At 51.9% G+C, this 27,321-nt stretch overlaps 1 protein-coding gene across 1 annotated transcript in view; it reads left to right on the top strand.

Moving 5' to 3' along the window:
• The window catches only part of ZNF423 (zinc finger protein 423), a 271,419-nt gene that overhangs the window by 216,398 nt on the left and 27,700 nt on the right, over window positions 1-27,321 (top strand). Inside the window, exons 5-6 of the mRNA XM_042918398.1 lie at window positions 25,059-25,190; window positions 26,866-26,981. Of these exons, the coding sequence (XP_042774332.1) occupies window positions 25,059-25,190; window positions 26,866-26,981 (248 nt within the window). The remainder of the gene's footprint in view (window positions 1-25,058; window positions 25,191-26,865; window positions 26,982-27,321) is intronic.

Below are 27,321 nucleotides of genomic sequence, written 5' to 3'. Positions count from 1 at the left end.
CGATGTGGGGCTGGATCCCATGAACCTCGAGATCATGACCTGGACCGAAATCCAGAATCAGACGCTTAGCCGACTGAGTCACTCGGGCGTCCCTAAACCTTATGGTTCTTCAGCATAGTTCACTATCTGGGGTGATCTTGGGCAAGTTATAATATTCTCTGCATGACTCAATGTTCTTATCTGTAAAATGGGGATGATTCAGTGTCCAGTGCAAAGGGCTGTTAGGGGGATTTGATGAGGGAATCCTGTGAAGTGTTCAGCCCACAAGTACGCAGTGCATGTTCCTTGTCAGCTGGTACATGCTTAGACGTGGAGAAGAGGGTGAGATGCTAGTTGGTTGGGTCTCCCTCAGCCAGCCTCTGTGGGGGGAGCTTGGAGTGGGCCCGGCCGGGGCAGGGCATGGGTGGGTCAACCTTCCATGGCTCGAAGAGCCGCTTCTGCCGCCTGCCATTCTCTGGGCAGGCTGAGAGCCACTGACGATGCCCCAGCCCTCGGAAGCCCGGCCGGTGGTCACTGGGCACCAGACCTGTCACCTGCAGGCTTTTTTTTTTTTATCTTTTTTGCTAGTGTGAACCTTTGTGCCTGTGACTCCAGGGTGGACCACGTGAAGCGGGCACACATCTATGCCAATAATGACTTCTTCTCCTGCCGCCCTCCCCCCTCCCCGCCTTTTCTTAACAACGCAAGATGGGTTCATGAAGAAGTGTTTAAAAAAAAAAAAAAAAAAAGAAGAAATGAAATGAAAAAAGTTGTCCAGGAAGCTGCCTGGTCAGGCTGGTGCTACAGGAAGAAATAGGAACTCAGAGGTGGAAGCCCGGCCTCCTGCAAGGGCAGAGAAAGGAAAGATGACCCCAGAGACGTATTTTCGTGGAGGGGACAAGCATGTGGGGCTGGGTGTGAGTGTCAGAGGAGCAGCGGAGAGGGGACCCTCCACTCTTGGGGAACTTTTCCCGATCTGGGCGCAGTTTGCCACGTCGCGAGGAGCAAGGTCATTGGTTGGATGTCGGGGGAACGCTTTGTGCTTCCAGAAGGCGCCTACTTCCCCCTCTCCCTTTTTTCTGCTCCGCCTTCCCGTCTCCTTCCCCTTCTCTTTCTCCCGAGGTGCAGATGGCCACATTTGCAGGTTAACTGGAACAGCTGGAGATGCATTATTAGTTTCCCGCTGCTCCTTCATATTTGCTTGGATTTTTTTTTTTAACGGCAACATAATTTACAACTAGTGTGCTGGTGTCAGAGCCGGCATGTTCTAAATCCGCATCAGATTTATGGAATGCCGTTGCTTATCAGTGAATGAAGTCATAATTATTGCTTTGTACCATTAAATAGCATAAATATATAAACTGTTATACAAATTGCAGCAAACGTTTCCTCTGGGGAGCTCTAGACCAAATTTTAATGTCGTGCATTTGTCTGGGATGGCAGTTTCTATGGTATATAATAATGTTGATAAATTTTACTGTAGCAAGTGACATTTTAAAGCATTAATTTTGGTTGCTAAAAAAATTCTGAAGAATACTCAGACCAAATTGGGAGGTGCTCTGAGAACCGGCCGGGTGAGGCAGGGTGAGGCAAGGGTTTTCTTTAAGAGTACGACTGGGGGGCCCGCGTATCACCTCCCAGGGCTCCTCTCCACAGGAGATCACCCCCCACCCCCAACTCCCGGAGGAAGGCAGCGGATATATTTTCCATGGCGATGATGATAATTAATTTCAAAAAATTCAAATCGATTCATTTCTCCCTTAAATTTGAAGTGTGCGAGGGGAAGTGGAAGGAGGGCCTGGAAAACGCACAATTGGCGGGGAGGGTCCTCCTTGTAACCTCCTTCCCAATTATGTAAATTCTGTGTGGGGTGAAAAAAATCCCCATCCTAATTAGAGATGCAACACCTGGCCTCTGACGACGTTTTAGATGCCAGGCGTGCGGCTGCATAGCCTCCTAAAGCCATTATCGTCAAGAGCGACTTTTGCGGAAAGCCCCAGGACAGCACATGGCATTTACCTGGTGTGCTCTGTGGAGAGCCGGGTGGCCGGAAGGAGCGCATCACCTCTGCCTTCAGGAGAGGGCGTGGGGACTGGAGACTCTCTGTCGGGGCCCACTCGCCACGCTGGAGCAGACCCGGGGAGACAGAGAGCGTGGTATGGGCTTCTCGCCCCTCCAAATCCTGGGCCTTGGCGAGCTGGAACGTTTTCTCTGAGAGGCTCGGTCACCACGGAGGGTTTTCAGGTTGCATTTTATTTCTTATACTCCTGACTCCTGTCTGGAGATTCTTGGAGTTCCCTTGTGAGCCTCGTTGCTCTTGTGAACGAGGCAGGGGGTAGTGTCTTCTCTGCCATGTGGTAGGATTCCGCAGCCTGGCCCCTTTGTCTTTAGTGGGGCCTGGTGGCTAATTCTGCCCAGAGAGCCGCGAGTGGAGGTAGTCTGTGTCAGTTCCAGGCAGGAGCACTGAACTGAACTGCCAGGGTGACACATTTCAGAGTCCTGTCTTTTCCTTAGGCCCAGCAGATGTCAACATCAGAGATGAAGGGGCTCCCCTACCTTAGGGGACTGTGTGATTTCCATGAGCAGAGCCCCCTGCCATGGACGTAAAGGGTGAATGGGAAATAAACCTTTGTTGTTTGCAGCCCTTGGTTGTTTGCAGCCCTTGCACTTTGGGGTTTCTTGTTACCACCATGTTTCCCTTCCTACCCTGACTGATACAGGTCTCTGTTGGTTCCCCCAACCTTCATAATTTGCTTAAGGGTGCTGGGAGTGCCGGGAAGCTGGTTGATTTTTTTCTTGAAAAGAACATCAAGTAGATACAGATGTGTGCCCACCTATTGGTAGTAAGGAAACGGAGTCTCAGAGAAGTTAGGTGATTTTCCTAAAGTCACACAGCTTTATAGGCATCAGGCATTCGTGCCTCGCAGTTACAAATATGCTCTTTCCTCCCTCTTGCCTTCGAAGCATGAATTTTCTTGAACAGAAGTCACAAACGCAGTTGCCTTTGAAGATCAGGCAGATAAGGGTGGGGTTATGGATATAAACAGCAGGGAGTGGTAGGAACTGCAGGGAATATTCCAGAAGCATTAACATTTAGCATTTTCCCACAGCCTATCAGCTTTGGCATTTACTTCTGTGTACTCCCGACATCCTGAGCTTCCAAAGAAACATTTCTCGAGTTGCTACTGTGTGTTCGTTATGAGTATTTCTTTCTGGCCCTTGGGTTTGAATCTTGAAATTTTGAAGGGAATTCTCACAGGCTTATATATATCCTTTATATCCTCCAACTATCTGATAAAGGCTTTCACAATTAGAGTGGGGACTCGCCCTTAGCCCTAATATTCTAGACCCTGAGGGACCTCATTCACAAATGAGGGCTCTGCACTCAGAGAAGGAGAGCAATTTACCCCAGGTCACTCTGCCAGTGGTTTCTTCATTAAAGGGTCACCGTTTAAAGTGGGGAAGTAACTGTTTGAGTGGGTGTGTGCTTATTAGTTAGGGGGCATGGTTTGAAGTGGAATGGAAGATAGCCAGTAGGGAAGGAAAATATGACCTGAAAAAAAATCCTTTTTTTTTTTTTTTAACTTAGTCAAAAGAGACATGCTGTGGACTTACTATGGGCTGGTCAAGAGCTTGATCATTAAAAACAATCTCAGTGACCTCCACACTGTTTTCCTGAGCAGCAGCACTAGTGTGGAGGGTGCTCAAAAAATTGAAAATAGATCTACCCTATGACCCAGCAATAACACTGCTAGGAGTTTACCCCAGGGATACAGGAGTGCTGATGCATAGGGGCACTTGTACCCCAATGTCTATAGCAGCACTTTCAACAATAGCCAGATTATGGAAAGAGCCTAAATGTCCCATCAACTGACGAATGGATAAAGAAGATGTGGTTTATATATATGATGGAATACTACTTGGCAATGAAAAAGAATGAAGGCTTGCCATTTGCAGCAACGTGGATGGAACTGGAGAGTGTTATGCTAAGTGAAATAAGTCAGGCAGAGAAAGACAGATACCATATGTTTTCACTCATATGTGGATCCTGAGAAACTTAACAGAAGACCATGGGGGAAGGGAAGGGAAAAAAAAAGAGAGGGAGGGAGGCAAACCATAAGAGACTCTTAGATACTGAGAACAAACTGAGGGTTGATGGGGGAGTGGAGGAGAGGGGAAAGTGGATGATGGGCACAGAGGAGGGCACCTGTTGGGATGAGCACTGGGTGTTGTGTGGGAACCAAACTGACAATAAATTATATTTAAAAAATAATAATCTCAGTGAAGGGGCGCCTGGGTAGCTCAACTGGTTAAGTGTCTCACTCTGGATTTTGGCTCAGGTCATGATCTCGTGGTTGTGGGATCGAGCCCCACGTCAGGTTCCATGCTCAGCATGGAGCCTGCTTGGAATTCTGATTTCCTCTCTCTCTGCCCACCCCCTCAAAATAAATAAGTAAACATTAAAAAAAAAAACTTAAAAGGACAATCTCAGTGAGAAGACTGCTGTATTGGTGGGTGTAATAATTTGAAACTTCCCGTAGATAGTTTAGTTCTTAGTCGTGCTTATATTCCTAACACCCGGCTCTATGCTTTTGCACATAACCGAAATTAAGTATTGAATTTAATTGCCTTTATCCCTCTATTACCAATGGTAATAATTAATAATGGTAAGGAAGTTAGTGCAGCCCAGGGGTTAAGAACACAGCTCTGTGGCTGGAATGCCTGGGCTCCATCACTTACTGTTATCTCCTCTTAGAGATTTTATGAGCTCATCCCAGATGGAAAGTGTTTAGCATAATGCCTGGCACATAGTCAGCGCTTAGTAAATGGTAATAATTATTAGTCCTCCTGTCCTAGCTCAGAGCTGTAGCAGCTGAGGCTCGGTGAGCACAGTCATGGCCAGTGTCTGTACAGGCTTGCTTGGGATGCAGGACCTCAGCTCCGCACAGGCAAATCCATTCTGCCCACTCCCCGTGTGCCATGGAAAATAATTTTGCACCCCAAACTGAAAAATCGCCATCTAAAGCAGCGATGTCTGCTCACAGGCAGCTTTGGAGAATTGTTACAGCATGAACCATTGCTCCAGCTGTGATTGCTTTTCTCATTGGGGCTGCAGGCAGTGAGTGGGTGGAATGGGGGTCCCCCTGGCTGGTGCATGGTGGGCAGGGCTGGGAATGATGCCCGCGTAGCTTGCAGGCTCTGAGCAGGGTCGACGAGATGGGGTGGTCCTGCGGGGTCCAGGGCCCCAGCTTGCACACGGGGCATCTGAGCATGCTGGGCTGGCCCCTGCCAAGGCGGCCCGGCCCCTCTCTTCTGGACAACCTCATTGACCCGCCCAACAGCATCGGATAGGGGAAAGTGCACGGACAAGGAATTGAAGCCCTGGGGTTTACTTCCATTGTCACCACCTTTTGTGGCCCAATACTTCGAAAACCAGTGTTCCCATCTGTAAAATGGGTCTAAGAATGGTGCCTCCATTCAGCTTACTTCCAGGGCTGTGAAAGCAACATGGGCATAAAATGTTCTGTAGAGGCCAAGGGGGAAGGTCATCTTTGGTTCCTTGACTAGCACCCAGAGACGGTGCTGAGGGTAAGCGCTATGTTACATGTTACATGGCACAGGATAAGCCCTGTGCCAGTCTCATCGGTAAGCGCTGTGACCTTGGATGAGTTGCTTAACTTCATTGTCAATTTCATCATCTGTAAAATGGGAATGAAAATAGCACCAGCCTCATAGCATGGCTGTGATGATTAGTGACTAACTCTGTGTAAAGCTGCTCAGCTTTAGATTTGATATGTTATTCACACTGGACTTTTTAAAAAAACACTTTCTTGCAAGAGGCAGTAAGCACTGTGAGGTCAGGGGCCCTGACATCCTTTTCACCTGCGTATCACCAGTGCCCAGCACTATACTCTGCACTTGGACGCCCAGTCATTACTTGCAAAACAGGAGAAGGATCTGATCCCCCTAGAACTGCTTCTTGGATGTCTGGCTCCTGTCAGACTGTGAGCCCGGCAAAGGCAGATGCCCCATGCCCGGGATCGCTGGGGCAGGTGGCACCTCGCCCAGTGAATATTTGTCACTGGAGCAAAGCTGCTCCAGAGCCATTGCCTCTGGAGACGGTGCCCTGCCGAATGCCCTCCCTGCTTCTTTATTGGAACCTGTTCCTCCAAGACTGCCTCCTCCAGGAAGTCATTTGTCACTCACTCATTCTTTCAGCAAGTATCTGTTGAGCACCCACTACACGCCAGACGTGTGCCAAAGTGAACCTCATCTCGCATAGAAGGAATTTCTTCCCTGTTGGTGTTGCCCCAATTCCCACCCCTAATATTTTATCCACCCCTCTTAAAAGAGCTGATCTTTCCCCACCTGGTGTTAGGTACACACCTGTCTGATCTCTTCGAGTAGATGAGGTTTTTTAAAAACTTTACTGAAGTATGATGTATGTCCAGAAAAATGCACAAATCATAGATGTTCAGCTTGATGAGTTTTCAGGAACTGGACGCCTCCAGACTAAGAAGCAGAACCTGATGGTCCTCCAGTAGCTCCTACACGCCCCCTTTCCACACTCCCTCACCTTTGGACCTGCAGAATGGTTTTGCCACCAGAGGTGATTTAAAGGCAGGATATGTGTCCCTGTGTCTCCCGGGTTTCCTAGCACGATACCTGGCATTTGCTCAATAAACAAATGGAGGGATGATGATGTTACTAAAATAGTGGCTGATGGTTACTGCCTTCTAGCAGCGCTTTGGAATCCACGGGCTGCCTTGTCTGGCCCGACTGAGACTCAGAGAGAGAGGTCAGTGGCTTGCCCAAGGTCAGCCAGCCCATGAGTGGCGGTCGCTGTGACCTGGGTCTGTCCGGCCTGAGTCTGGAGCTGGCACTCTGAACCTCCTTCCTGCTGGTTTACAGCCCTGGGCAGTGCTTCCTTCGCTGGGCCAGCTGGACACAGGCTCAGCGGGCAACAGAGCTGAGCTGTCCTTGGCGGGCCAGCTGCCGGTTCCTCACCGCGCCCGCCCACCTGCCAGGCGCCCCATTCCTCCCGGGCTGCACCGAGCCTTCTGTGTGCCTCTCCAAAGGACAGGGCATATTTCTTCCCAACCCTCCTAAGACCCAGCCCGCACTGGAGGGCTTCATCATTATGCAAATTAGCTGGATTGGATCTGCTCCCGCAGAGGACTCCGGGGGCGGCAGAAGGACAGAGCTGCCTCCGGAGCGCCCGATCGAGCCTCCGATTAGGCCAGTTGATGGGTGGGGGCAGGGGAGGGGCATGGAATGGGGGCAAGTGCCAATGATTTGCCACCCCAGGGAAGCTGGCAGGAGTGGGGGGTGCTGGGGACAGGTGCCGGGGGACAGCGGGCTCAGGCTCCCGGCATTCTTGCGGAAGACGGGACTGGAGAAAGACATTCTTTTTGGATGTACCCTTTGTGTACTGAGCCCTTTTATGATTCATCAGTAAGTAAATATCAGCTGAGGGGTGATTTGTTTCTAACAAGCTTATAAAATACTGGCGTCATTTGCGGGCTTATTGGAGTGCTGATTATAAACACTCCCCCATGCCCACTCCTCTATGTCAAATTAGCATGCGAAATACAAATATTGGGTCTTTGGACCACCTTCTGCCGTCTCTTTGGAAGCCGGTGGCACGGGAAGGGGCGGCAGTGGGACCCCAGCCTCGGCCCAGGAGCACTTAGGTCTCACTTCAAGGCTTGAGGGGTTGAGGGATTGAGGGGAGAGCCCCTCACTGGGCCCTCCAGAGGGTGAGGGCCTCCAGGTCCTGTGAGCCCAGATGCTCCTCCCGCCCTTCTCGTTGCCAAGTCTCCTGTGACCCAGCTCCTCCCGGCCTCCGGAGCCTGTCATCTCCAATCTCGAGGAGGGTGCGGATCCGGGCACACTGCATCTGGCCTGTCAAGCCGTTGGAGCTGCTGCCTCCCCCATGGGCCGGGCCCTGCCTGGACCCAGTCGGAGGCAGTGCTGGCTGAGAACGTCTGGGCTGGTGGTGGGGCCGCCACACGCCAACCTCCTCACGGGGGGTCATGGCCTCCCTGACCTCTCTCCCCCCTCGGAACCTCACTTTCCATCCCCCCGCAGCTCCTGGCCTCTGCTCTTGCGGTCGTGGGTCCTGTCAGGCATGTTCCACTTGCCTCTGAGCCACGAGCCTGCAACAAATCCCGCCAGCCCACACGCGGCCGGACACCCGGTGTGGGAATGGACGGTCACCCATACCTTCCCAGAGCACCTTCCCAACCACGCTTTGTAGCTGGTGCCCGTGAGGGCCCGGGAGGTGATACATGCCCATGGATCATAACTCCATCCCCATTTGACAGAAGGGGAGACAGGGACACACGAGAGGTGACCTTCCAGGACACACAGTGGCAGAGCCCAGACCTGCAAACTGGCCTGTCCATCCCACTTGACAGATGCCAGAACTGAGCCCAGGTGACAGGGACAGAGGTGGGGACCCAGCAGGGATGGGCAGGCAGCGAGAAGCCAAGTGTGGCATATGCTGCTGCCACCCAGAGCCTCTGATGGGAAGAACCCCAGAGCAAGGGAGTGGGGCCATGGAGATCTCCGGTCCAGCCACCTCGCCTTCTCCACAGGGACACCAGAGAGGGCGTGCTGTCATTGCTGCCATTGTCTTCATCGTGAATCAGTAGCTTAAATTTTTTTTTTTTTTTTTTTTTTTTTTTTTAACGAAAGCTGTTCTTGTAATGATTTCAAAAGCTGCCCATGCTTATTGCAGGAAAACTAGAAAATCCAGCCAAGCCAGAATGAGTGTGACTGAAGAATAATGATGATATTATTGTAATAGTGGCTGATGGTTGCTTGCAAATCAGTGCTTTGCAGGCCGCCTTGTCTGGTCCTACTGAGCTACAGAGAGCAGCCTGCCCTGCTGGCCGGAGAGGACCCTCTACTGCCTTCCTGTGTAGGCTGCCACCAGTTCTTCCAAAAGACACACACACTTGGAGTTACACACAGTCCCTCTTTTTAAGAAACACCCCAATAGGATTGAGTCGAGTACCTGGTTTTATTTCCACTTTAGTTGTATGTGAGGTGGGAGACTGATGGGATAAAGCTATACATGTCCTCTTGGTGTTTGTCCCCGGTACCTGGTCCTGTGGGCAGGGACTAAATATTGTTTATCTCTAGAGAGCTCCCTTCCATGGAGTTCTGTGGAACTCCATAGAATTCCCACCCTGTGCTGGCCACCTTGCTGGGCACTGTGTAGTGCCTCGGCTGTGTGAGAGAGAGGTGCTGAGTAGGTGTGAGTATGCCAAGGGCAGGAAGGATAGTTTTGGGGTGCAGAAGAGTAGAGGTTCCCTATCGGGCTGGAGATGAGGGCAGGAGGGCAAGACATGTTTCTGTTGAGGTGGGAGTATAAGTGGTACTCTAAAGGCATCTCTCTGTTGGCAGGAAGGCACAGTGGGCGTTTCTGGGGAGGGCTCAGCCTGTGGGGAGGCATAAGGTATCCTCTGTTGTGAACTGGACAGAAGGCCACCTGGACCCCCATTTTCAGGCTGGATCCCAGCCCCAGCAACACATACACAGCCCTCTGCAGGTACCTGGGATTTCTGCTTTTCTCAACTCTGGACAAGGAGAAGGGAGTCGTCCAGAGGGAGGCTAGGATAGGGCCATGCACTGTCCTTGGCTGGGGAAGCCAAGACATGCTCTCGATTTTGGAACTGGAATTCAAGGTAATTCACTAGAATCTGGCTTCTGGTTTCTTTTTTTTTTTTTTTTTTTTTTTTTTTTTTTTTTTTTTTTTTTTAAATGAGGGTTGTTTCTTTTTTTTTTTTTTTTTTTTTTTTTTTTTTTTTTTTTTTTTTTTTTTTAAATGAGGGTTATTTCTTTTTTTTTTTTTTTTTTTTTTCAACGTTTTTTATTTATTTTGGGGACAGAGAGAGACAGAGCATGAACGGGGGAGGGGCAGAGAGAGAGGGAGACACAGAATCGGAAACAGGCTCCAGGCTCTGAGCCATCAGCCCAGAGCCTGACGCGGGGCTCGAACTCACGGACCGCGAGATCGTGACCTGGCTGAAGTCGGACGCTTAACCGACTGCGCCACCCAGGCGCCCCTGGCTTCTGGTTTCTAAATGTCCATTAAGTTCAAGCCCTTGTGCATTCAGGGCATGATTAAAGCATGAAGTAGAGACAGAGAAATCATCTTGGGTGCCTCCCTACCCAGAATCTAAGGTTGATATTGTGGATGGGATTGGGGCCACTGAGAGATTCTGTACTGAGAAATTCTTTTAATTTGCAGGACCTCAAAATGGGTTCTAGAGGAGTGTGTGTGTGTGTGTGTGTGTGTGTGTGTGTGTGTGTGTCCATCTCCTGGTCATGCCCCATGGGGTCAGAGGAGTCAGCCTGCCAGGCCAACCCTCACAATGACAGCAGGGACCCTGAGTCCTCGCACCGGGCCTTGGCCCTTCTGCCTGCCCTCCAGTGGAGTGGCTCCTGTGTCCTGGGCCCTGGGTCAGCAAGGCTGTGGTGCCCAGAGGACCAAGGGCTCTGGTATAGGCCCAGCTGGGCTGCTGGGCACCCGGTGCCTGCTGGTTCCTTCATCCACAGGGGCCTCCCACCATCTGTCCTCCCTAGAGCTCTGCTGCGCCCACCCTGGGTGTCCTTAAGGGTCTAGTTTGGCGTATTTTCAGAGCTTCTGGGTGACAGTACTGTCACACACATTGTCACACCCAGCATATCCCTTTACCCGGCCTCCCAGGTTTCTCACCTCTAGGCAACTTGGGGGCCACAGACAGCATCTCACTGACCTGTCAACCCAGTGCCTCACCCGGTGCCTGGCGCAGAGTCAGTAACAGTGACAGTGGTGACAACGGCACTGAGGCTTTGAGGCCCGCTTACCCCACAGCAGTCCGATGAGGTAGGCACTGTGACAGTTCTCATTTTACATCTTGGGGGACAGCCAGTGACCCAAGATGCCACAGCTGGTCGGGGCGGGAGGGGGATTTGAACCCTGACTGTGCTTCTCTCCATGCACTGAAGGCCGTGAGTACCCAAGCAAGGGCCCGGGTCCAGCCCTGAGAATAGCATTTTGCTTGGGGTGGGGAATCACAGGGCTGACTCAGTCCTATTTGTCACCATCCAACACATTAGGGGGACTGTGGCCCCAGGGCCACGTGTCTGAGCTCCTGTGTCTGGGACAGCATTGAGCACTGGAACCCCCCCCCCCCGCCTGAATGCCCAGGATGGGGTCCTGAGCCGTGGGGTTGGGGGTGTGAATCTATTAACCAATCGAACTGTTAGCACTTATTGAGCACCTCATGTTTGTCTGGACCTATTAGTAACAACAGATGAGTAAAAGAACTGCTTTTTTTTCCATAGAGAATTTATTAGGTAGGACCATTTAGGTTGCAAATGGCAGAAAGTCCAGTTCCCTTAAGCAGAGAGAATTTTTGAAAGATGCCTTTTATTTCATGTAACTCTGGATAGCGTTAGGTGCATCTGGAACCAGAGCCTTGAATGCCAGCATAGGACTGTCTCTCAGATAGTGGTTGGAAGGATAGAGGCAAAGCACCGAGACTTGTTTGAATAAAGGTGTAGAGCCAGGAATGAGCAAGGTCCTGGGACTGAGGAAGCCAGTGGGGCAGGAGGGAGTAGGTGTGGCTGAAAGCAAGGGTGCTGGTTAGGTGTGGCGGAAGGATGTAGCTTTACTGTGGGAGAATGGGAGCCACTGCAGGCTCTCGAGGAAGAGAGTGAAATGATGACCACAGAGCCTGGAGGGTATTCTCCGTCCGGTCAGTGTGTGCTGGAGGAAGATTGGGAGATGAGAGCAGGCATAGAGAGGTGGGGCCAGGAGGTAGGCAGCAAAGGGTGAATTGCCAGGTGTTAGATGTACTTTTTCATGAAGGTATATGAAGCTGCCATTTCCCAAGAAGGCAAAAGGCAAGTGCCAGCCAACCCCAGAGTTGTAGGGAGGGGCCTTCTCCTGTCACAGCGCGTGGGTCTCGACTGCTTGCATTGCGTCCCAGCTAATGGGAGCCATTCTGCTCGCTGAGCCAGCATGGAGAGTGGAGGGCTGCATGGGGGCTGCTCCACCCATTCCAGCCTCCCCCCAGGCAGCCTGCCCCCTCCTGTAGGCTTAGGCTGCTTGTCTCCTGGTCCTCTGTGGGTGCAGGGTGGGGGCCTGTCCATGGCTGTCCATGAACTGCCTCCTTGGGCTAGGAATGGTAAGTGGGATGTGAGTGGGCCCCAGATTTCAGAGGCCTGGTGGTGGCTGGGCAGAGGCACAGCCAGGTGATGGACAGAGCTGGCTGTGGAGTCTAAGCTGCCCCGAGTTGGCAGACCCCCCTCATCTGGTCTCTGGGTGCCGGGCCCAAGCCATCCTAGACAACCATCTGGGAGAACTCAACTCTGGGAGCTGAATAAATCAGTAAGTTCATGTTGACTATGGGCTTGAGGCATCTAGTAGGCCTTGTTTAGTCTCAGTCCTGGGTGTGTTGAAGGAAGAAAGCAAGATGGCAGCCCTCAGCCCTCAAGAAGGTGCTATTTTGATTGCTGGTTAGGGAGAGGGACTAGAGACTAGAGTGGACACAAGAAAGCGTGACCCCAGAAACCGCCTTGGAGGGCCGGGCGTGTGGCTCTAAGTTTTGCTCTGCCTCCTGGCTTTTGAGCCAAACTGAAGGAAGAAATTCTCCCTCAGAGTAGGCTCAGTGCTGGTGTTATGGTTGGGATCAGGTGACAACTTGAAGGATGTATCATTGATTTGAATGTATTCATTGATTTGAATGTATTCATTCAAATGTTGCATTTGACTTTTCAATTTTAGTTCAATTTTCATTTTACTTGGGTCATGCCAAACCCGTGGTTCTTTGAGACGTAGCCAGCAGAAGCAGAATAAGAAACCACACAAACCACTTAGCTAAGCATTACAAATGCAAGCATTTACTTCCTTCACAAGCAACAGGGCTAAGCCAGTTTAAAGGTGGGAAATCCTGACCTGTTGATCTCTCTTCTTGGCCTTGACCTCTAGCAGGTGTCCTGTTTGCTGACATCCCGAAACCTCTCAGGGAGCTCAGTGAGAGGTGGCCCATTCGTGTAGCCAGTGGGCTTCTAGACTAGCTAGTGACCCAATTGTTACTGATCTACTTTAGAACCTATTGGTCCAAAGTTACCCAATTATTTGGATTATGCCCCTTCAGAGAAATTTCATTACTCTTGAATGTTCCCTGCATTCACCATATTCTTATCTGCCCCGGGCAGAGTTGCCCCATAATTATTGGGTTGGAGGTTTAAGTCAAAGGTCAGAGAGGCTCACATCTGGGCAGTTTTCCATGAAGAGCAATCCCAGCAAGTGCTAACCAGTAAAAGGAATGAAGCATTCTTTAAAACGTTTCGAAACACGTATACCACAATTCCATAAACATTTCTTAAGCACCTGCTGTGTGCCACGCGCTGTGGTAGGCTCGGGACTACAGTGCTGAACAACACCAGGAGAGCCCTTACCCTTAAGCTGAATGCATTCTAGCACAGCACTGTCCGGTAGAACTTTCTGCCGTGATGGAAACATTCCGTGCTGTCCAAATCAGTAGCCACTAGCCACATTGCTGTTGAGCACCTGAAATGTGGAACTGCATTTTTAACTTTATTTAAGTTTAATTAATTGAGATTTAAGTAGCCACACTTGGCTAGCAATGACCGTATTGGACTGTGCAGATCTAGCAGGTGCATACGTTTTATAACTTTGCCCTAGAAGCCAGTCTAGTCTTGTCATTTATCGTTGCTCAGAATGTTGCTGAGGAGTAGGGATGCCCCGTGTCCAATTAGTGCAGTCAGAGGGGAGGAAGTAGTGGTGAATTACTGTTTCTGGTCTGAGCTTTAACTTGTTAGGAGCTGCAGGGACAGATCTGTGTCTCCCTGGTTGGAAAACTTTTGAAGAAATGGTGCTACCTGCATTCTACATGGGTGCGCCGTGGATAGCTGCTTGTTTTTTTGTTTTTTGGGGGGGGGTTTTTGACACATTGCTGTTGCTGACTTTATTTTTTTTTTATTTTTTTTTTTAATGTTTATTTATTTTTGAGACAGAGAGAGACAGAGCATGAACGGGGGAGGGGCAGAGAGAGAGGGAGACACAGAATTGGAAGCAGGCTCCAGGCTCTGAGCCATCAGCCCAGAGCCCGACGCGGGGCTCGAACTCACGGACCGCGAGATCGTGACCTGAGCTGAAGTCGGACGCTTAACCGACTGAGCCATCCAGGCGCCCCTGTTGCTGACTTTAGAAACATGATATGGGTAGGGGGAAATGATGTCAGCAGCAGAGAAAACCCTTGTAGTAAAAGCAGAGGTAATCCACGTGTCCCTGGCTGGGTCGGTGACAGTAAGGGTTTTGCAGCCTGCCTGTCACGTTAATTGCATGTTATTAGAGGCCGTTAATCTGAGGATTATTAACATGAGGGACTTTTAAGCAGTCACCTTGTTGTGGAAAACGTGAATCTGAAGATCAGGGATACACATCAGTAGGCGTTTGGTTCCTTGTTTTCACTTAGTGGGCCCCTAGGGGATGCAGCAGGTCCTTCATTTTCCTAGGGCTTTTGTGTTTTTCAGGTGGGGGGGGGGGCTGTGTGAGGACGGCAGTGGAATGTCTTCATCAGCAGGATGTTTCGAGCCCCTAAAGTGTTGAGTTCTAGAAGTTTAGAATCTGTGGAACTTTAGTCCCCCGTAAGACCCACTGATCGTTCACTGTGGTTGATTTGATCATTCACTCTCTTTCCGTTACGCAGCTGAGATAGGTGTCTCTTGGTGTGACCTGTCCAGGGCCTGGTTGGTGAGTTTGTTTTCACCAAAGACAACTAGTCACCGTGTCCTAAAGATTCCAGGTGGCTCAGACTGCTGAGGGACCCATGGCTTTGTCATCACCCAAGTTGCAAGCAGAGCCGTTGGCAAAGGTGGTGCGTTTTCTCATGAACCGCCAGGGACCGCTGGCATCTCGGGGCAGGCTTCCTTGGCAGTATGGAAGCAAGTCATGAAGTTGGAAGGAGACTCCCTCCATCACAGATCTCTATTCGAGATTCTTGGAGCACGGGTACGGTGCTCATGTGGAGCCCCCCTGCACAGGCCAAGGCCGGGGCAGGGGACACATGAACCTGTCACACCCTTGTCCCCAGCCTTGGTTGGGACCTCTATGGAAATCCCACTGAGTTTTAAGGGAGAGGAACAAGGAGAGGAACCGTGAAGAAGTAAGAAACGGTGGTTGCAGGAGCATGGTGGGGGTGGGAGTGGGGAGAGGAGTCCACTCCTGTGGCCGGAAGTAGGAAGCTGCAGAGAGCCACAGTTGAAGAAAGGGTGGGGAAATGGATACAACTTTTGCCATCACAAGTATGGGGAGTGGGGAAGAGGTGGAGGAGGATGGAGACAAGGAGAATTGACACAGAGGCATTGCCAGGTGGACGTGACATGGCTTGAGGACCTGCAACAAGCCAGATGCCATGTCTGGGCTCTTTAAACATTTTCCAGGGGTGGGCTCCACTGTGCTGGTGACCCCCACAGTGCACGCCGCATGACAGGCTTTGGGCGTAGAGCCTCGGGGCAGAATCCTGTCCAAAGTAACCACAGTTGTGGCAATAGTGCTATGATCAGTATTCTTCATCTTGTTCTCACTCCCTCTTCATAACAGCCCTGTGAGGAGATGACTTTCTCCCCATTTCACAGGCGAGAAGACTGAGGGGCGCAGGGAACGTGCTTAGCCCACTCACCCTATGGAGTCTGAGGCAGAGCCAGGAATAGCCTACAGGCTGCCCGGTTCTCAGCCATGTTTTCCCCTCCATTCCAAAGAAGCTCGTCTTGATGGAACAGGGGTGAGCGGGGGGCAGTCTGTTGAGATGTCCTGTTTGCAGTGATGGCAGAGCTCAAGGGGAGTTTACCCAGAATCATCCTCAAGCTTAACTGACCCCTCACTAACATTCATGTGACGTGGCTCTTGGGAGCAGTCAGGGAACCGTCTGGAGTCTTCTGACTTGAGTTTCAGAGGAGAAGAGAGTGTGTGAGTACTTGTAACTTAGGATAGCAGTGTCCTAGAGACGGGCCTTGGCCAGATGGCTGTCTTACCATGGGAAACCCGGGGTGAGTGTGGGGGTGTCTGAGCCAGCCAGGCCTTCCCGGGGTGTGGGACCAGGAGGGAGGGCCTGAAGTTGTCCCTCCTGTCAGCCTGCCTCCCCTAAACCCTACGTGCACACCTCCCCGATGCACACCTGCCTGGCTGGCATCTCTTTGCAGCCTCTCGGCTGGGAAGGTGCCTCTGGCAGAGGAGAGTCTCATCCGACCCTGAAATAAAGCCAAGCAGCCTAGTGATCAAGCCAGGCTGGACCGACACGCCTGAACAGCAGATGAGGGAAGAAATCAGAGTCTGACTCCTCTGGTGGATGTCCACCGGATGCTGGCCTACAAGAGGGCCCAGAGCTTCCGGCAGGAGTGATGTGAGGGGCCGGGGGACGAGAACCCTTCCCACGGTGAGCACCTGCCCGCACGTGGATGGAGCTGCATCCTGCTGAGGTGGGGGATTCAGTCTCCCCCTCTCTCCTGCGGTCCGGTAGCCTCCGTTTGGACGTGCGATATCGGTTTATTGTGGCGTCCTCATCATCACCGAACGGGGATGTTGGTGGATACCTGGGTAAATAAGTATAAATAGTTTTCTCTCTGATATGTGACCGGATTATTTTCCAGTTGATTTCAAGCCTTGGCCCCAAGTGGCCCACAGATCAAAAAAAGATAAGGGTCAGTTACAAGGTTGAGCTCATTCTCCGTTGCCATGGCAACTGACCTCAGGCAACCCTCAGAGGACTACACCCAGCTCCCCAGGTGATATTTTTACTGTCCACGCCATCAATCCCAAGCCTTTCAAAACTCAGACTGCCTAATTGTCAGGGCTCTGTTTTGAAGAGGCTCTGGGTCCCCCGTGGGGCCCTGGTTCAGGCTGCCAGAGCTCATTTATAAGCCTCTCTGAAACACAGGGGACCACGAGATGGGTCCCTCCTGGCCATCGAGGCCTGGGAAGGTGCCCCCGAGGGGAGGAGGAAGGGCACAACCCATCCTGCAGGATTAATTAGGAAAATGGGGGCCCAGCGTGGGGGCAGCCGTGGTGGGGCTTACCTTCCAACAATAGCTGAGTGCTCTTCAGTGATGGGGGGCCCTAAGCAGCCCAGCATTTGGGGTGTGGGACAGCGGGGCCACCAGAGTGCTCAGTGGAATGTCAGACACCACCCCCAGTGTCTCCAACAGCCCCTCCAAAGATACCCCACACCATTCTCATTCCGGCTGTGATAATAGGAGAGGGACGGTTTCCCACTGTGGATGTATTTCTCTGTCTTCTGTAAAATGTGGACAACAAGTGACTAGAGAAAACTTTCCTCCTTTTTAGAGACTGAAGCATACAATCTTGAGAAAAGCAATCACTAGGAACACACAGCTTCATGACATCAGGCTTCCAAGGAGATAGGCATCCCCAAAAGCCTTGGATAGAGCTCAGTGCTCCTCAAACTTGAATGTGTGCCCTAATTGCCAGAGCACTTTTAAAAGGCAGATTCTCATTCTGCAGGTCTGGAGTGGAGCCTGAGTCCTGCATTTCTAACCAGCTCCCGGGGGTGCCACAGCTGCAGGTCTGGGGGACTACACCCTCCTTATCAGGGTTGTAGATACTCAGGGCAGCCAGGGCCTAAGGTGTTGGGGGTCCCACGATCAGCCCTTGCCCTCACTTCCATGCTCCCTGATTTCTGCCTGGCCTCTGGCTTATCCTCAGACCCTGTTTCCCTCTTTGCCCCTTGCCAACTCCCAGGTCAGATATCCCCCCTCTCCTTTCCCTTACGGTCTGCCTTGGTTCATTTCCCTGTGGCATTTAATAACAAATCAATAGGTAAACAGCCTGATCTGGCTGCCCAGATATTAGTCTATGCCCTCTTCTATTCTACCCAAAGCTCTTTGTTCCTTACAGAGAACAAAGGACTGTGTCCCCCATTGGCCTATGTTTCTCTTTCCTGTTTGGCGTTGGTTATTTATTAGGGCAGCATCAGAGGGGTCCTCTCCCGGGGTCCCCCTCTAGCTGCTCATTTACCTGGATGAATGCTGGGCTCCTTGTTCTTCCCCTTCCTTATCTCCGTGTGCCCCGTGTGTGTCTGATCGGGCCCCTGGTTCTCAGGGGTCTTTACTTGACTTGATCCTTGGGATAGAATTGAAGGCTGGTGAATTTATTACCAGAGCTGGGAATAGAGGATTTCAGCTCCGCGAGGCAGTCCCCTGCCTTCCTTCCACTCCCAGAAATGCTGTTGCAGGGGCAGTGCTGCAGCCTTGGACTGGCCCATGCTGTCACTGTGGGCGCTGCCTCCCCTGCTTACCTGGGGTAAGTTCCGGAAATCCTGCCACCTGGAGCTGCTGCCGACAAGGGGGCTACCAGGCCCAAACGTGGAGACTGGGAGGCTACGTCTGTCTCTCCTCCTTCTCAGTCAAAAATTCTGGATGATCAAGGAGCAGAAGGTGGCTTGCTGGGTCCCAGGTCTCAAATCCCAGGCCCAATTTGGTATTTTCTAAAGGAATAGAGGGCTGCTTGGGGTGACCACATGACCCCACCCCCAGCTTTGTCACTTGGCTGGTGGGGGCACTGCCCCTTTTCTGTTCATTGAAGGAGACCCTCCATGCTTGCAGTCCCGGAGCAGGCCATTTTGTGGGGATCTGAACTGCAGGTTTCTGAAGGCAAGCACAGATTTTATAAGCCACCAGTCCTACGAGTTGGGGGCCCATTGCTGTTTGGTAAGTAGCGTTCACCAGCAACCTTACCCGTGTTCCAAGCACTGTATTAAGTGCTTTACACAAATCGTTCACTTGCTATTTGTTGAGCACCTACTGTGTGCCAGGCCCTGTTCTAGGCACTGATAACATAGCAATGAGCAAAATATCCCTCTCGGAACTTGGATTACTCCGTGTATAGGTGCACGCTCATAAGATGTGCGAGGGGGGGTGGAGAGAGAGTAAGGTAGTTAAAAAAAACACAACAATCAACTCTGATATGTTTATGTTCAGTGGTGGTAAGCACCGTGAAGGAGGTTAAAGGTGTGAGAGGTGCCGGAAAGGATGTGGGTATATGCTGCTTTAGCCGGGGGCATCCAGAACAGCCTCTGGGAGGAGGTAGCATTTAAGCAGACTTCTGAATGCAGTGAGGGAAGGAGGACAAGAAGGTGGTCTGGGGGAAGAGAGTTTTGTCCGAGGGCAGACATCCTGTGGCAGAAGAAGCCTGTTTGGCAGCCTTCCGAAAACCCTGTGATGATGCTTCCCATTTTCTAGCAGAAGCAGCTGAAGCTCAGAGAGGTTAGGTAACTTACCCAAGTACACACAGCGAATGACTGGAACTGCGACTCAAAGTCAAGTGTTTCTGGTGCTCACTTTTGTGTCCTTAATTGCTGCTTCCTGAATGGAGGTGGCTAATTATGCCCCCTGTCAACACAGGTGGCCGTCGCTGGTCCTGTCCTCTCAGAGGGGTCTATGCGTAATGATACCACTCCTGGGTCAGCTTTCCCGAGTGCGGTCCCTGCTCAGAGAAGGCCCAGGCAAGGCCCAGCGATATGGCGGGAGCGGGTCGCACTCAGCGCACTAGAGCCCGAGAACAATGCCCTGTCCACTCCCCGCCGCAGCCTGCTGCCCCTCCCTCCCAGGCAGCAAATTATGGCCTCCGAATGTGTGCCCAGGCCTGCCTTTGACATCAGTGGGGCCCACCTGAGTTTCACCTTCAGGATTCTGATAATCAGCTCTCTCTCCTCCTGGCTTCCCCCAAGACCTGTATGGAAATAAGTATGTGTCTGCCAGGATCAAATGCTTTTGGAGACAAAAGTCGGTACCGAGGACATTACAGGGAGCTATCATCTCGGCACGATGCCCTTCCACAAAGCCCTCTGCTCCTCTTTTGGGCTGACACAGTTTCAGCCTGAAAGGTTCCAGCAGGCTGACTTGGTTTTAAGCAAAAGCACATCCTATTATTTTTTTGAGAAATGAAGTGTAAAATTAACACTTATTATTCCTGAGCAGAGGGAAAAAAAATAAAAAGAGCATTGGGTGGGGGGAACTCTGGGATTTTCGTGCTTGCTGGATTGTTTCTTTGGCAGCTTGGGTTTTTATTTATTTTTATTTTTTAAAAAATCATAATAAATCAATAGATTCCCCGTGCCAGCCACGACTTACGGGGACTAGGAGGAAAGATCTGGCACAGCGAGCAGGCAAAATCTGCATTTCACTTTACAAATGAGCAGGGCTGCATAATTCACTGGAGTTGTGTGGGTCTCTCTTATGGATGCCTGTCATGTGCTATATAAAAAAAAAAGAATAGAAAAGAGAGGAAGTGATTTTGCGTCTTAACTCACAAAACCCTCCAGCCCCCGCGCCGGGGTGGAGGGGCCTGCAGGCTCCCAGACAGCTTTGTCATCCTGCTCCAAGGTGTCTGCTGAGGCTCTGTGATCTAATATAATTCAGGAAAGTTATTCTCGGTGGGTGCCGCTCTCTGCGGACCCCATGACTTGGGACAGAGCGAGAGGTTGTCAGCGTCGGTGCGGTAAGAACCATGGTGGCAGCCGATCCTGTCAATATCCGTGGGCTGGCTCGTATTGGGTCACCGGCACGCAGAGGAGTGTTTGCACACTAACTAGGGCAGCTCCCCGCCCCCCATTTTCCTGGATGGCTTTTTAGGCAGAGGTACACATTATGGACACCCCAGGGAGCATCTCCAACCCCCTCTGGTGGGGAGAGGGCCTCGTCCTTCAGAAAGAAGGCTTGCAAACCAGAAGGCCTGACCCGAGTGACAGAGATTCTCAGGTCTGTGGGAACCCCTCCGGCTTCCTTATTTTTCACTCTGCTTTCACTTTCTGCTTGTTTTATTTTCCCTCCGTCGCCCCGTCTCCCCAGGTCTGACTCTCTTTAACATAGGGGTGGGGGGGCGGAGAGAGGAAAGGGAGCAGTGGCACACAGTTGTGTCTATCGGGCGCTTGATCTAATTAGCCCACAACCTCACATCGACACTGGTTTGGGGGTGTGATTTGCTTAAATGGCAGCTGTTTAGGGCCCCGAACCGGTTTGCGGCTCCAGGCCTGCCTGACTGTGCACATATTTATGAACGTGGGTGCGGGGTGTAGCTGTGTCTATGAATCAGAGGGGACCGGCTGATGAATTGCCCGGCACTCGGAGAACGGAAAGTGACTGTCAGACATGATTTCTCTGATTTATAAGTTGCAGGAGCCTTCTTTGTCCTCTTGGTGTTTGTGCATCAGACGGCACGTCTCCATTCACAGCCAAGTGGATAAAGGCCCCGCTCGGCGGAGAGCAGTAAATCCTCTTTAGCCATCCCAGCCTGGGGAGCTGGCTCTGGCTGGACGGGGGGAAGAGGGCCCAGCCAGGGGCATCTCTCCTCTGTGAGCATTTCCCAAGCCCCTTCTGTGGACCCAGACAGGGCCTGATGTTTTGGGGGCTGGAGGAGGTGAAGCCATGATCTGTGCCCATCACTTACTTGCCAGGATCAGAAAGACTCATAGGATATGGTTAGATGAATCCAGGGTCACCGTGCCCAGGCTGGTGCAGCTGTGCATGCTGGCATAGTCAGGGGAGGCTGCCTGGAGGTGGTGTGCAGGTGGAATCCATACAGATAGGGAGGGCTTTGTATCCTGTTCAGAGAACCATTCCCAGTTGGCTCTGTTAGCTTAGCAAGTGGTCTAATTCCCTTCCCTAGAAAATGTGGTTTTACCACCAAGCAGGGTTAATTTATGTTACAAGTTTAAACTTAAGTTATATTATAAACTGTAACAGAAATCTCTGTACAATTGTTATTTCACATACTGTCTGCCTTATTAATGTCCAAAAGGTGTCCACATTCTAACAGGGAGGCCATCTACAAGGGTGGTATCTCTCATTCCTTCATTCATTCCTTACTTTGTGCCGGGCACTGAGAAGCATTGTTTGTGCTTCTCAGTGCTGGGGTGGAGGGGATGTTGGGGTGGGGGGATGTTGGGGGCCTTCTGAGGCAGCCCCCACACAGGAGGCCATCTCTAATTATGATGAAAGTCTCCCCAAGGGAAGTGGAAGACGTGAGTGGAGCCTATGTGGCAAGTGTGCTGAGCCTGCCCCGTGTCCCCAAACTTGTCAATGAATTCCTTTTCTGCCAGTATAAATGGAAGATCTGCCTGAATCTCTGTCGGGTGCATGTGGCCTAGTTGCTGGGGCTCCAGGGGCACGACAAACACCCGGTAGATTCCAGCCAGTGGGCTATGTGGGGCAGGCCCACCTGCACACGCACGTGTGTCTGTGTGCCTCTGCGGGGGGTGCCCCGGGGGCCAGGGGGATGCATGCTGTCCCTGCCAGCCCCTGCCAGGGCCTGGGGACCCAGGGACTCGCTGGGAGCCTCAGCCCATCTGTGTTCCTGCCTTGCCACTGGCAGAGCCCCTCTGCTACCTAATTCTTGCCTTTGAGGGCAAATCAGAGCACCTGGCACCTTTGGTGAGGCTGGTTCCCTGGGGGAGCCCGAGAGGGAGCCTGTGTCCTCGGCTGTCCCAGATAATACTCACTGATACTGGCGTACCTGACAACAAACACTTATTGAGCACTTGCTGTGTGCCAGGGGCTGGTCAAAAATCCCACTTCACGTATTAACTTATTTAATTGACACATTAACCATAAGAAGAAGACTATTTTGGCGGGGGGAGAGTTGACATTTTTTGGAAGACTTTTACTTTTTAGAGCAGTTTTAAGTTTACAATAAAATTGAGAGGGGGCGCCCGGGTGGCTCAGTTGGTTGAACGTCCCACTCTTGATTTGGGCTCAGGTCATGCTCTCACGGTTTGTGAGTTCGGGCCCTGCGTTGGGCTGTGCACTGATAATGCCGAGCCTGCTGGGGATTCTCTTTCTCTGCCCTTCCCCCAATTGCACCCTCTCTCTTTCTCAAAACAAGTAAATAAACTTTTAAAAAATAAATTTAAGGAAGATACAGATGTCCCTTATATTTCCTGCCTGTCCTCCCACTATCAGTGTCACTCGCCAGAATGACCAGGTCCGTGTGTTTTTTGCCAAGGTGAACCTTCAGTGAAACATCGTAATCACCTAACGTCTATAGTTTCTGTGACCGTTCACTCATGGGGTGGCACATTCTATGGGTTTGGACAAACGTACAATGACATGTTATTATTATTATTATTATTATATAATATATTATATTATATATTATTATATATTATTATATTATTGTAATATCACAGAGCGCTTCCCCTGCCCAGAAATTCTCTGTTCTCTGCCTGTGCATCTTGGCCCCCACCGTAGGCGACCACTGATCATTTTCTTGTCCTCATTGTTTTGCCTTTTCCAGAATAGTTGGAATCGTACAGTGTATCTAGCCTTCTCAGATTGGCTTCTTTCACTTAGTCGTATGCATTGAAGATTCCTCTGTATCTTCATTTCATTTTAGCGCTGAATAATAACCCATCATCTGGATGTAGCACAGGTTATGTGTCCATTCACCAACTGAAGGACATCTTGGTTGCTTCTAAGGCTTGAAAATTATGGATAAAGTTGCTGTAAACATCTGTGTGCCGGTTTTAAATACCGAGGAGCAAGATTACCGGATCATATAGTAAGAGTGTGTTTAGTTTTGCGACAAACTGCCAAACTGTCCTCCAAAGTGGCTGTGCCATTTTGCGTTCCCAAGCAGCAATGGGTGAGAATTCCTGTCACTCCACATCTTTGTCAGGACTTGGTGTCATCAGTGTTCTGGATTTGGGCCGTTCTCACGGGTGTGTAGCGGTGAGGAAGGCAGTGACCAGGTCTTTTAGAAAAGAGGAAACTGAGGCACACAGAGGCTATGTAACTTGCCCAAGATCATGCAGTGAGTGCAGAGCTTGGTCAACCCTGGATGATGTGACCCTCAAGCCAGGGTGGCTCCCCGCCACACCCCCTGCTGACCCGTGGGTCCCCCTGGTGGCAGATGCTGGCCCCTTCCATCCTCACTCAGCCTCATGGGACAGGGGCTCAGGGTGCCCTCGTTTACTCTGAGTGGACTGATGCCCAGGCCGCAGAGTGTGGAGAAGCCAGGATTTGAATTCTGCTCTGCCGACTCTGGGCCGAGGTGCCAGAGCTCCACTCTGCACCCCTTGAAACTGTTGAGAAGCTGGTGCTCCGGACACACTCTCTTCCCCGGGCACCTTTGAGTGAGCGTTTGAGTCATAGAGGCTCCCAGGTGGGGAGATGAAGCCATGTTCTGATCTGGAAGAAGGACAGGGTGTCTGCCTTTTGCCCCTCAGCCACTGTCCATAGGCCACCTGTTCCAAACTTTTAAAAAAGAGCATTTTGTTATTGTTTCAGCGATAACTTCTAGTGGCTGCTCAACCCTCACAGTAAAATCCAGAGTCCCCCAGTGGCCAGCAAGGCCCTGGGTGATGTGCATCCCTGCATCCCCTCTGACTTCACCCCACCCCAGTCCTGGCCTCCGGGCTTCAGGCCCACGGCTTCCTTGCTGCTGGCAAGCCAGCCCAGCACGGGCCCTCCTCAGGGCCTTTGCCCTTGACTGTCACCTAGGAGGCTCCCCATGTTCTCGTGTCACCTCCTGACGCTGTTATGTGTTGGCCGTCTTTGTTATCTGTCTCTCCCACCATTGGAATGGGGGCAAGCGTGTTATCTGTTCAGCTCCCCACAGAAGCCCCAGCTCAAAGTTGCTGGCATGAGGTACATGCTCAGTAAATATTCTATTGGATTTTTAAAAATTCTGGTTGGACTCCTTTCTTGGTGCAGACCTCATCCTAGGCACCTCTCCACTGTGACATGGTGAGAGATTCGAGCTGTGGGTCGTGGCCTGTGCACATTCTGGCCTGACCAGCAAGAGAAATCACAGCACAGGATACCTTCCAGAGCCAGATATTTGGTGCTGGCCCCTGGGGTCTATAAGCCTCCGGGGTTGAACCATCTGGAGCTGGGATGGGTCTCGGAATCTATGGCCCCCACACCAGCCCTGGTTCTGGGGACCAGAGAGAGGCTGGCCTGTGGTCTAGTGGAGGCTCTTGGGCTCTTGCCCAGAGGATGTGGTTTGTAGGGTCACTGACTGGCCATGGTTTTCCTTGCAGAGGAAGGCATCAACCATGAGTGTAAGCTGTGCAACCAGATGTTCGACTCCCCAGCCAAGCTCCTCTGTCACCTCATTGAGCACAGCTTCGAGGGCATGGGCGGCACCTTTAAATGTCCCGTGTGCTTCACAGGTAAGTGTGCCCGGTGGGGGAGGGGGAGGGATCCAGGGGCATAGCCCTTTAATTGCTGGACCTCAGCATATCCTCCTGCCTTGACATGGACTTAGTCCCCAAGGGACCCACAGCCCATCACCCTGCCTGCCCCATGCAGAGCTGACCCCACCCCCTGGCACTCCTCCTAGGCTTTACTCTCTGGCCCCTCCTCTTAGGCAGGTTGAGTGGCCCCCTTTCCTAGCCTACCCCTCACCTCTGTGCACAACTGCTTTTTCCAGCTCAGCCTCACCCCTGTGTTGCCCTCGGTGGGCTTCCGGCTCAGCTCCCTGAGCTGGAAGCCCTGTCCAGAACAGTGGGCTCTCTCTGTACACACCTCCTGGCTTCCCCTCCTCCTGGGTCTGCCCCAGTCCATGCTCCATCCGTGTTCCAGGCTAGAGGGGTCAAGGGCAGCTCTGCTGGCCAAGTCCCCAGCCCCTGGCCCCCAGCCCCCAGCCTGGCTGCCCGCCCAGGCGAGCGGCTGTCCCAGCCTGAGGCGAGTCTCAAGGGCTCGGCCATCCCCCCTCCTGTTGCCCAGATGGCAGCCGGTGTGCGTGGGGGAGCCCTGGCCTTCCCCTGTCTCCCCCGACATCTGTTGTCTGCCACAGCAGGAAGCCCACCCCGGGGAGGGTGCCTGGCGGGAGGGGATTTCTGAAGTGCTCACCTCCCAGACACACAGCTGCCTCAGGACCACCTCCTGTGTGTGCCCAGGGCCAGGGCTGCCTCGGACCGTTGTCACCGGGAGCTGTGACCTGCTCCATGACAGGCCTAAGGAAGGGGCTCTGCTATGGGGAAAGTTCCTGCACACTCACACCTCTCTGGGGTGCATGAAAGTCTTAGAACACCCTGGTGCCTCTTCCCCCTCAGTCTCGGGAGCCCCCACCCATCTGTTGCCATCACACTCTGCAGTCTGGGTGGAGGCTGGCGTCGAGGGGCCTCAGCTGCCAGGTCTGCTGATCCAGGACACGGGGACCCCTGTGTGGAGATGTGAGGATGCTGCTAACAACCCCAACAAGAATAGCAATTTGTGTTTATTGAGCACCTTCTTGTACCAGACAATGTGTTGAGTTTATTTAATTCAAATCTGAGCTCTGCCACTTGCTAGCAGTGGGACTTAGGACAAGTCATTTAACATTTCCAGTACCTCAGTTTTCTCTTCTGTAAAACGGGGGTAACAGTTGTCCTGCCTTACAGGCCTGTGCTAGAGTCAGGAGCCCACAGACAGTTGCTGGCAAGTAATGATGATTGATGATGATGATGACGGTGGTGGTGGTGGCGGTGGTGGCAATGACATTCCCTGGACTAATTATGTGCCAAGCCATCTTTTAAGCATTTTTGCAAGTATTAGCCCATTTGATCCTCCCCGCCATCCGGTAAGCTACAGAGTTTAATGACCCTCGTTTTTCAGAGGAGAAAATAAAGCCCAGAGAGGTTAAGTGATTTGTCCAATGTTGCACAGTCCGTAAGTGGCAGAGCTCAGCTCCACTGGCTTGAGCCCCCTCTAGGAGCTGCCAGCGATGCTCCCAACAGCCTGCTTTGGGCTGGCTGTGTCCATGGTTGGGTGATCCCTGCTTGTGAATGGTGTGGGGGCGGCTGCTGCGGGCGGCTGGGCTGGTGTCCCCGGAGTCTGGCCCCTGACAGCTGTGTCTGTGTCCAGTCTTTGTCCAGGCCAACAAGTTGCAGCAGCACATCTTTGCCGTGCATGGGCAGGAAGACAAGATCTACGACTGCTCACAGTGCCCACAGAAGTTCTTCTTCCAGACCGAGCTGCAGGTGAGTGCTTGTCCGCCACACCCCCCACTCCTGCTGCTCTTGGGGGCCTCCATCAGCACCAAGGGTCTTGGGGTGAAGCCACGATGGTGGGGTCTTATACTTAGCATCACCCCAACCAAAAAAGCAACAGGGGCCGGTGGCGGCCCTCCTGCAGGCTGGAGTGGGGGTGGTCTCCTGGCCTCCATTGGTAGCATTCTCAGATGAGCCGGGCTGTAGCAGCTGAGTCCGGAGAGGAGTCAGAAGGCTCTCACTTGCGGTGTTTCTGTGCAAGCTCCTTTGCCTCTTGGGGATTCTGTTTCTCCACCTATCTTACACGATGGCGTTCGACTGAGCTTTGGAT

The sequence above is a fragment of the Panthera leo genome, chromosome E2 (assembly GCF_018350215.1).
Source record: "Panthera leo isolate Ple1 chromosome E2, P.leo_Ple1_pat1.1, whole genome shotgun sequence".
In the NCBI taxonomy this organism is placed as follows: domain Eukaryota; kingdom Metazoa; phylum Chordata; class Mammalia; order Carnivora; family Felidae; genus Panthera; species Panthera leo.
Note: the sequence above shows the minus strand (reverse complement) of the source record. Positions and strands in the feature narration are given on the sequence as shown.